Source organism: Tupaia chinensis, unplaced genomic scaffold, assembly GCF_000334495.1.
Source record: "Tupaia chinensis unplaced genomic scaffold, TupChi_1.0 Scaffold000146_1, whole genome shotgun sequence".
Taxonomy (NCBI): domain Eukaryota; kingdom Metazoa; phylum Chordata; class Mammalia; order Scandentia; family Tupaiidae; genus Tupaia; species Tupaia belangeri.
In genome coordinates this window covers 4,883,229-4,893,630 of record NW_006159616.1, presented here as the reverse complement: position 1 = coordinate 4,893,630, position 10,402 = coordinate 4,883,229, and the positions used below count along the sequence as shown (strand labels likewise).

At 41.2% G+C, this 10,402-nt stretch overlaps 1 protein-coding gene across 1 annotated transcript in view; it reads right to left on the bottom strand.

Moving 5' to 3' along the window:
• LOC102500380 (E3 ubiquitin-protein ligase UBR4) overlaps positions 1 to 10,402 on the bottom strand; it is a 107,749-nt gene that overhangs the window by 96,101 nt on the left and 1,246 nt on the right. The window contains exons 2-3 of the mRNA XM_027770668.1: positions 3,066 to 3,163; positions 446 to 549 (exon numbers count right to left, since the gene is read on the bottom strand). Of these exons, the coding sequence (XP_027626469.1) occupies positions 446 to 549; positions 3,066 to 3,163 (202 nt within the window). The remainder of the gene's footprint in view (positions 1 to 445; positions 550 to 3,065; positions 3,164 to 10,402) is intronic.

Below are 10,402 nucleotides of genomic sequence, written 5' to 3'. Positions count from 1 at the left end.
ACCAATAACCCAGCTGGACCGAATAGTGACTGGCCCCTTTGACTGAGGCCTGCAACCTTCTCGACCAGCACACTTCATTATTTTATGTTACCTGCCTGGCATCTGTAGGTGTGTGACTATGTAATCCTTGAAAAAAGCACCACAATCCCATTATCAGAGGTTGGCAAACTACAGCCAATTCAACTCCTGCCTAGTTTTTTAACTAAAGTTTACTGGAACACAGACACATTCGTTCATTGACATGATGTCTATGGCTGTCTTCAAACCTCAAAGGCAGAGCTGACTAGCTGCAACAGCTATCACATTGCTCACAAATGCTTAACGATCTGATCCATTACAGAAAAACTGCCAGTCTCTGCTCTCTGTCATCCCTTCTCCATCAGTAACAATCGTCAGCCATAATCCTGCTTCAAAGTAAGAGCCAGAAATGCTCCACCCCTCTCACCTGGGACACAGCACAAGCCTCATCTGGATTCTCCAGACGCAAGAGAGAAAACTCTATGAGGACTTTGCAGGCTGCAGCCACCGACTGAAGCTGGTTTCGGGGAACTGAGAAAGAAATGAACTTTGTTAATCTCAGACTGCTCAGCCTCCTAGTCAACAAACCATGCTAAACAAGCAGTGACCTCCCCAACATTCCCAATAGCATTCTATGGTAATATGTATTATTCATATATATAGTATTATGTCATTATATATTATATAATAACCCAAGGGGCCAACAAAGGTATTTTGGCACTGATACCCATCAAATGTTTACAGATCAGTTTATCTCATACTTACTGGAAACTAAGATAACTATCATAGTGGGGCTGGCAGGTGGCATGGTGTTAAGGGCGCTGGACTCACACAGCCAACCATGGTTAGAGTCCCAGACCTGGAGGCTTGCTTTTTCACTTTCCCTCTCTTGTTTTCTCACTCTGTCCCTTTCTGGCCAAATTAAAACAAGTAAGTAAATAAATAAAGTTAAATAAAATAATTCTTTTATTTTTTTTGAGAGGTTTTCGCTATAGGGCGCGTGCGCTTGCCAGACAGACAGAGAAAGACATAGAGACAAAAAGCGAGAAATCACCCCCCAGGGGGGATGGTCGCGCCGCAAACCCTTCTCCTCCATTCTCCTCTCGGGATCCTGGGCACGCACGCACACACGCCTGGCGTGAGTTCTAAGCCACCGGGTCCGGGACACGAACTGCGGTCAACTACGTGGGAGTCCAGCGACATAGCCATTACGCTAACTGCTGGTTCCCAATAAAATAATTCTTAAAAAAAAAAAAAAGATAACTATAATAGGAAATATATCACATGAAGTTTCAAGCTCTTTGATATATTAACTCATTTAATGTTCAAACCATTTTTTTAAGAGAGAGTTTTGCACTTGCGCTCACCAAAGAGAGACAGAGACAGAGAGACAGAAAGTGAGAAATCACCCCACAGGGAATGGCCATGCTGCAATCCCTTTTCCTCCACTCTCCTCTTGGGATTTCGGGCACGCACACATGCATCCAGCATGAGTTTTAATCCTCCGGGTCCAGGACTTGAACTGTAGTCAACTATGTGGAAGTCCAGTGATATAACCATTATGCCAACTGCTGGTACCTCCTGTTCCATTTTTAACAGATGACCAAACTAAGTACAGAGTAGTTAAATGACGTGGCCCCAAGTCACATAGCTAGATTCAAATCCAGGCAACCTACCTCGAGACTTCATGCTCTTAAGCACTGGCTATACTACCTCTTTTCCCATTGTTTCTAAGAGGAGCGTAGAAAAGAGCTTCCTACAAAAACTTTCATCAAGCCAAAAATTATGCTTCTACCCATAGCCATATTTATTGAGTTGTCAGAAAAATCATGAATTTTTTTCTATGCAAAAATACGTTATAACTTTCCTAACAACTGAATATAATAAATAGCACTGAACACTGAAAAATTATTAAACAACTCTATAGTTTCCCTTCAGTTTACAAGAAAATAAATTAGAATTTTTCAGAACTATTGTGTTAGGATAAAAAAATAAACTGAACGGGCCAGCAGGTGGTATGATGGTTAAGACGCTAGAGTCCCACATGGCCAAACGCAGTTCAAGTCTCGGACCAGATGGCTGGAGAATCATGCCGGGAACATGTGCATGTGTGCCCAAAATCTCAGGAGGAGAATGGAGAAGGCATTCCCACACCCCCACACACACACCGGGAGGTTATTTCTCTCTTTGCCTGTCTCTCTCCAGCAAGGTCACATGCCCTATGGTAAAAACTCAAAATAATAAGAATAAATGGAAAATGCAAAAATTAGAACATAACGTGAAATAGGGCTTGGTCACTTTTAGGGTAGAAAAATAAAGAATATGGAAAATAAAGTACAAATTCCTTTATTACCAGGGAACACAAAAGTGAAATATACATTCTCATCAAAACTAAATAAGGAGGGACCAGCAGTTAGTGTAATGGCTATGTTGCTGGACTGCCATGTAGTCGATCGCAGTTCAAGTCCTGGACCTAGAGGCTTAAACTCATGCTGGGTGCATGTGCATGCGTGCCCAAGATTCCAAGAGGAAAATGGAGAAGGGATTGTGGCGTGGCCATCTCCCCTGAGGGGTGATTTCTTGCCTTCTGTCTCTCTGTCTGTCTTCCCAGCAAGTGCATGTGCCCTATAGCAAAAACCTCTCCAAAATAAAGCTAAATAAGGAACTGAGTCTTGGTCAGTTAGTGGCTGTTAACCCCAGAAGTAAGTATCCAGTACGCCCTCCCACCCAAGAAATTAACACACAGTAATTACATGTGTAGAATCAATAAAATGCTTTTGATTAAGAGGGGAGGGGAGGCTGACTTAATGTTCATAAAGCAGGTCTCCATGCCCAGTCGTTCTAAAATCCCACTTGGTTGACCTAAGTAAGGGAACCTCGGGAACTTCATCATAGCTGACAACTGTCTCCACTCTCGGGTGAACAGCTTCGAAGTGCTAAACACAGACTTCATTAACAACTTGTTCAGTCGCTCACTCTAACAAGAGGATAAACAATCCACCTATTCACGAGCCCTCGAAGGGGAGCAACGAGAATGGCTTACTTACTGAGGCTGCAAACTGTTGTGATATAGTGTGTGGAAAGTGCAACAAAAGATGAGTAGAATGGCTCGTACTGCTTCTCGTGGTGCAGGATTTCTGACTCACTGTGAAGAGAACAATTCAGCCAGCATTAACTTAGTGCCTACTATGTGCCAGGTACCCCCCCCCTATGGGCATCACTTTAATTTTTTAAGAATTATTTTATTTTTAACTTTATTTTATTTACTTATTCATTCATTTATTTATTTTTAATTTGACCAGAGAGAGACAGAATGAGAGAGAAAGAGGGAAAGTGAGAAAGCAAGCCACCAGGTCCGGGACTTGAATCGTGGTCGGCCATGTGGGAGTCCAGAGCCTTTAACCACTATGCCAGCTGCTGGCCCATGGGCATTACTTTATTTAATCCTTTTAGTGATCTCTCTTGGTAAGTAGTACTATCACCCGTATATTCAAGATTGAGAAAGTGAGGCTTAGACAATCAAAATTAGTATCTTGTTCAAGGAATCAGGCTTAGTAAAAAGCAAACGCTAACAGACAGAAAATATCTATCAACTCTCTTAGAACTAAAGAAATACAAGTAACAACATAACAAAATATCAATTTGTCCTATATATTTTTGGCAAAGACCAAAAGCTAATAATGCCTCCATTATTGATCGCCAAAAGCAGGTGGACTAGAGCACAAAAAATACTATTCATGAGAATACAGATTTAAGTAACCTTCAGGACCATCAGGTGGCATGGTGGTTGAGGCACGGAACTCCCACATGGCCAACAGTGGTTCAAGTCCTTATCCTGGCAGTTTGCCTTCTCACTTTCTCTCTCTCTCTTGAGTATATATGCTCTATAGTAAATTAAAAATAACAATAATGATAATAATAAAGTAACCTATTTTGAGGAAGCCAGCTCATAATGTGGTAATTTAAAAACAATCAACAATTCAAGGTAAGCCATCATCTGATCAGTGCTAAAATCCGAAGTCCACATGGTACCCCTCCCTCCCCACTGTGCCCCCATCTGCACGCAGCCTACAGTTAGATCACAGCAGATTCAGTGCTTTGATTTGGTTTTTGTTTGTTTGTTTTTAAGTCACATTGCTTAGCTTTACTGAAGAAAATCTGTAGCCAACTTGGTCTAAAGGCTGGATACATTTAAGTCTTTTTGTATTAGCCAGATGCTCATTCACAATCCATGAAACATGAAAGCAAAGAAAAGACTAAAATGCATCTAATTAAATGGAAAGATCAGAGAGATGTGGCTATAGTTGCCAGCGTGTGTTAATTCCCCCGGCAGAGAAGAACCAGCCAAGGAAGGCAAATGTAAACAGACCAGACTCCATTCACTGCCGCAGGACGGTCTCCTTGCCAAACAAACACAGCAGCCAGAAAGACAAGTCAATGTTTACACAGTGCCAGTGTGAGTGATGAATCATCTCAAATAACACTTAAGTGTCGGGCACTCTAAGCACTTTCCTATTCCGGGATTTGTCAAGGATAAATGGATATATATGAAAAATTAGTCCTTATCCTAGAATAACTTACACACACACACACATACACACACACACACACACACACACACATGAAAGATATTCATGGAGCACCTAGGTTGTACAAGGATCTTCTTGCCCACCAAGAGTCATCTTCCCCTATTTGTCAGGATAAAAAGTAGAAAAGAAAACCTTTAAACACCAGGAAACATTCAAACTTCCTAGTGACCAAAACATTTGTAAAGGTTCATATATTCAGGAGAAAATTCCCCTTGCTTCTCCTCATAAACAAGTTTTTCCTTGATTTCCATCCTTACTCTTTCTTGTTTGTTGTTCTAAGGATTTCCCAGTCTGTAATCCAATACTGTCTTTTAACTATTATAAATTTCAGAACTGTTTACTCTACTTTTCCAGCTGAACAGGTCTATCAAATCAAAGAGTAAAAACTACCCACCCAAAGGACGAACTTATTCTGTTGCTTTCTCTCCCATTCTGATAATAAATTATGTCCAAATCCAGAAATGAACTAATTCAATTGCCTGGTTCATTCCCTCCCCACACCCACACCCACCCCCGTGATTTAATGAACCAAATTTCCTCCCCTAGAAATATATGACACAGCCTTATTCCAATAAAGAACAGGAAGAATGTACTTTGGGAAAAGATGAACATTGGCAGAGGTAAAATGGAGCAGTCTTCAGTTCCACTTATAATTTGCTTAGGGCAACTAAGGACGAACCTGAGGGAAATTAGTTTTAAAAAGACTTGAAGGGGGAAATGAGGAAGTAAAGGACATTGTCATACCTCTTGACTTTAAAAGAACCATGTGTCCACGTCACCTAATAAAGATGTGTTGCCATACTTTTCTACCCCACCCTCATTGCCCAATCGATAGACACCAGACAATGCTAAGAAATGGAAAATTGCAGGGTCAGCAGGTGGCATGGTGGTTAAAGGTGCTAGACTCCCACATGGCCAACCATGGTTCAAATCCTGGACCTGGAGGCTTTCTCTCTCTCTCTCTCTCTCTCTCTCTCTCTGGTCAAAATAGAAAAATAATAAAAATAATAATAAATAATCCTTAAAAAAATGGAAAATTTCAACAAGGCACAAAAAGTTAGGTAGGAAAAGGAAAAGTGAACAAATTTAAAACATATAAAAGAGTAAAGAGATTTAAAGGGAAAGTACATCTTTCCCAAGTTGGTCAAGTTACCATCCTAAACCTGCTTCTCTGAAAAAACTTTACAACAATGGCACCACTGAGTCTGGAACTCTGCTAACAGACACAGAATTTGAAGCTTTTATATCCATGCTGAAAAAGTGTGATGCACAGTACAAATGAGAACAGCTGCAAAGCAGCCAGGTCAGAGGAATCCAGCTTGCTGTGTAAGTGAAAAAAATAACTGGCAGATCTGGAAATATCTAGCTCTTTTTAGGAAGAGATGGAAATCTGAGGGGACATAATATAATCAAAGACTACAGATTCACCTCCCTTTTCCCTTTTCATAACATACTATTCATCTTTTTTGTAAACTGTAGCAACTCCACAAGCCTCTTTGCCTTCATCGGATTCATGAACTCCCAAGCATAAAATTTATTACTGCTTATTTGTTTATGATACTTATAATCAGGAATTCATTAAAAATAGATAGTGAGCCAGGTAGTGGCACGGTAGTTGAGGCAGCTGGATCCCACACTGTCGACTGCATGGTTCAAGTCCCGGATCCAGCAGCTTGAAAAACGCACAGGGCATATGTGCATGTGTGCCCCAAAAAATCCCAAAAAGAGAATAGAGAAGGGATTGCAATGTGATCATCCCCAGTGGGAGGTACTTTGTCTCTCTCAAACAAAATTGAAACCAAAATAAAGATAGACAGCTATCCCTATAGACACAAAGACAGTCTGCAATTTATCAATGAAAGAACCAAAATTTTCTTTCAGGTATTCCCCTCATACACTAGACAAATCTGTAATCAGAGTTATAACCTCAAAATTAGAGTCTACTTCTTTTATCTTTTTTTCCTGTAGCTCAATCAGTTACTTTAGGCTAGAAATGGAGAAGATCATATTGACAGCACATGTCTTTCTCCCTTTCAAGAGTTTTAGAAAACGACTGTGCACTATCTAATGGCAATGCCGTAATAGCCTCCTCCTTCCCAAATAGGTCTTTTTGCCCTAAATTCTATCAACTATCTCAAAGAGGCTTATCACGAAAAGAGGATTATATTAATTAATCTCATGTATGGCATATGCCCCATTGAACCACTTGTACCTCCATTTCTGGTCTGGAAAAGCAATAGTATTTAAAAGATTTTCAGTATTTGCTACTAAAGGCATGCTAGCTACAGGCAACAGAAATGAAAAAGAACTCCTCTTTAGATAAACTCATTGTATCTTTTTCTCTAAAACAGTATCTAACGACAAGAGCCATGCAGTGGTGCAGCAGTAAAATGTGCAGCAGCTCCACACAGGAAGACTGATCCCAAGTTCAAGTCCAGAGACCTTCCTGAGTATACCAGTCAAGCACACGCCCATGATCCAGGGCTGGAGACAGATCCGCGGCATCAAGATCCTATTGGAAATGCTACTGCATTTCCTCTCCCTCTCTCTCTGTCTCCGATTCTCTTGCTCAAGGAAGAAATAACTTAAAATCTTTTTTTTTTTTTAAGTTTGAAAGCTATTTTTCTTCTTAAAAAACAGTATAAAGAACATAGATAAAAAGCAGAATGGTGAGGCTAGCCCTGTAGCCTGGTGGTTAAGGGAGCTGGATCCCACTTAGCTAACTACAGTCCGAATCCTGGCCCACTGGCTTGAGAGACACACTGAGCGCATGTGCGTGTGTGTGTGTGTGTGTCCAGAACTCCAACAGACGGAGGTGGCAAAGAGGGGACTGCAGCATGGCCACATCCCACCGGGGGGCGATTTCTCACTCTCTTCATCTCTCTGGATCTCTCCGACGAGTACATGCATTCTCTGGTAATTAAAAACAAAAATAAATTTAAAAAGTAGAATGGAAAATGGTGGAATACTGAGGAATCTCTTAGAGTACATGTCATCATTCCCTATCGATATCTCTTGATATTTCAAGAGAAGAAGTCAATGGATGAGCAGGCTACCGGAGAAGAAGCAGGGGCTGGCACAATGGAGCCAGGACAGCATAAAGGGAAGAGATCAGTAGGTTGCAAAGAAAAACAGACGATCTCTGGGGACAAGAGAAAAAAACATGACAGGCGTAACGATAGAAAGCAACAGGGAACTGCTGAAGATGGGAGTGACAACCACAGAAGTGCAATCTCGACAGCTAAATGTGTTTTTTGTTTGTTTTTTAATTTGATATAAGGTACATGTGCTCACTGTAGACAGAGAGAGAGAAAGTGAGAAATCACCCCCAAGGGGGGATGGCCACGCCACAATCTCTTCTCTATTCTCATGTGCCCAGCATGATTCAAGCCGCCAGGTCCTGGACCCAAATCGCATACTCGGCCACGTGCTATCTATCCAGCACTTTAACCTGCTGGCCCAGCATCTAAATCTTTGACTGGCTAGAAAAGGAAGCCCACCTCATAATCTTTAAGTTGACCTTCATCTGGTCTACACTGTCACCATAACTCACTATATAAGAACTACTTCAACAAGTCTAAGACCCTGGCTTCATTTTGTGATAAAATTACTTAAAACTTTTGACAAACAGAACACTAAGAACAGGGTATAATTTGTGTGCTTTAAGTCAGAGGTTGGCAAACTGTGGCCGGCAAACCAAATCCAGATAGTTGCCCATTTTTGTATAGCCCACAGCTAAAAGTGGCTTTTACATTATGTTTTTAAAGAATTATTTTATTTAACTTTATTTATTTTAAAATTTTATTTATTATCATTAATTTGACCAGAGAGACACAATCAAAGAGAGAGAGAGAGGGAAAGTGAGAAAGCAAGCCACCAGGTCCAGGATTCAAACCATGGTCAATCATGTGGGAGTCCAGTGCCTTAACCACCACACCACCTGCTGGCCCCTTATTTATTTATTTTAATTTGACCAGAGAGACACAATCAAAGAGAGAGAGAGAGGGAAAGTGAGAAAGCAAGCCACCAGGTCTGCGACTCAAACTGCAGTCGGCCAGGTGGGAATCCAGCACCCTTAACTACCACACCACCTGCCAGCCCCGGTTTTTACATTTTACGGGTGAAAAAAATCAAAAGTGGGGCCAGCAGGTGATGTAGTCGTTAAGGTGCTTTCTTGCTTTCCCTTTTTCTCTCTCTGTCACACTCTGGTCACATTTTTAAAAATATATTAATAATAAAACAATGAAGATCAAGAATATTTCCTGACACGTGTCACATGAAATTCAAATGTCAGTGTCTGAAAGTAAGATTTTAAACACAGTCATGCTCCTTCATTCACGTACTGTTTATGTACGGCTGCTTTCACGCGGCAATGGCTGAGCTGAGCAGTCCACACAAAGACCACACGAAAGACCACACGACCCGCAATTATTACTTCACAGAAAGTCTGCTGACCCCTGCTCTACACCACACTGAACTCTTGATAAGTTAAGCTGTTGTCACTGTAAAGAACTTGTAAGCCAGATGTTTTTTTTGCAAATTTTTCTAAAAATCATACACTTCTCAGAGTCTGAATGGGACACTTACCAGGCTTCCAAAGTTAACTGAGACACATAACCAGAACAGAGACTTCGAGGCTGTTGCCTTCCAGTAAGTTTGTATCACTATTTTATTTTTAGAGGTTTTTGCTATAGGGCGCGTGCGCTCGCCAGACAGACAGAGAGAGACATAGAGACAGAAAGCAAGAAATCACCCCCCAGGAGGGATGGCCATGCCGCAATCCCTTCTCCTCCATTCTCCTCTCCGGATCTTGGGCACGCACGCACACGCGCCTGGCATGAGTTTTAAGCCACCAGGTCCGGGACGCGAACCGAGGTCGACTACGTGGGAGTCCAGCAACATAGCCATTATGCTAATTGCTGGTCCCTGGACTTCTTTTCTAAACCACAAGGGCGGTGTTACTCGGATTGTCCACCAACACAAGACAAGTCTTGGTTAGCCCAGCTCATACAGAGTGTTGAAGAGGCCACTGTCACACTGCAAATTCAAACCTAGTTTAAAGTATTTTGTTTTGGCTCCTTCCAGATTGGAGAGTGTTGCTTAACTACTAGGGTTTAAAAGCCATGCCTCATGATAGAAGGTGTATGGGAGACTGTCAACGAAAGACTTTTATTTATAACCCACTCAGCTCATGTCCATAAAACTTAAAACTAAATGTTCTAAAAATACTGTAACGTTATTGATTATATACAACATGATAAGTATGATTCAGACAAAATACCACAAATCTAAATATTTGAACAGTAAAAGAGAGGCCATATAATTTGAGAGTGGTATCTCTAATACTTGTTTACATCTTTAAAATATTCTGATTAGATAGGAAAATCCATCGACCAGCAAGTGGCATGCTGGTTGAGGATGCTGGACTCCCACATGGCCGACCATGGTTCGAGTCCTGGACCTGGTGACTAGCTTTCTCACTTTCACTTTCTCTCTCTCTGACTCTCACTCTCTGTTCCTCTCTGGTCAAATTTAAATAAATACATAAATATAGTTAACTGTGACGTTACCGAACCCAACCAGTATTTTACTATAATTTGTTAAAAACTATATCCAAAGCATTACAAGCCGAACAACCGTGCAATCTACAATCAGCAATTTCTAACCTTCTGGATAACATTACAATATACCCTTGTTGGATCACCCCATGGTGTGGTAATTAAGGCAGCTGGGTCCCACAAGGCCAAGTGCTTCAAGTCCTTGAATAGGTGACTTGTAAAATGTCACCAGGAATG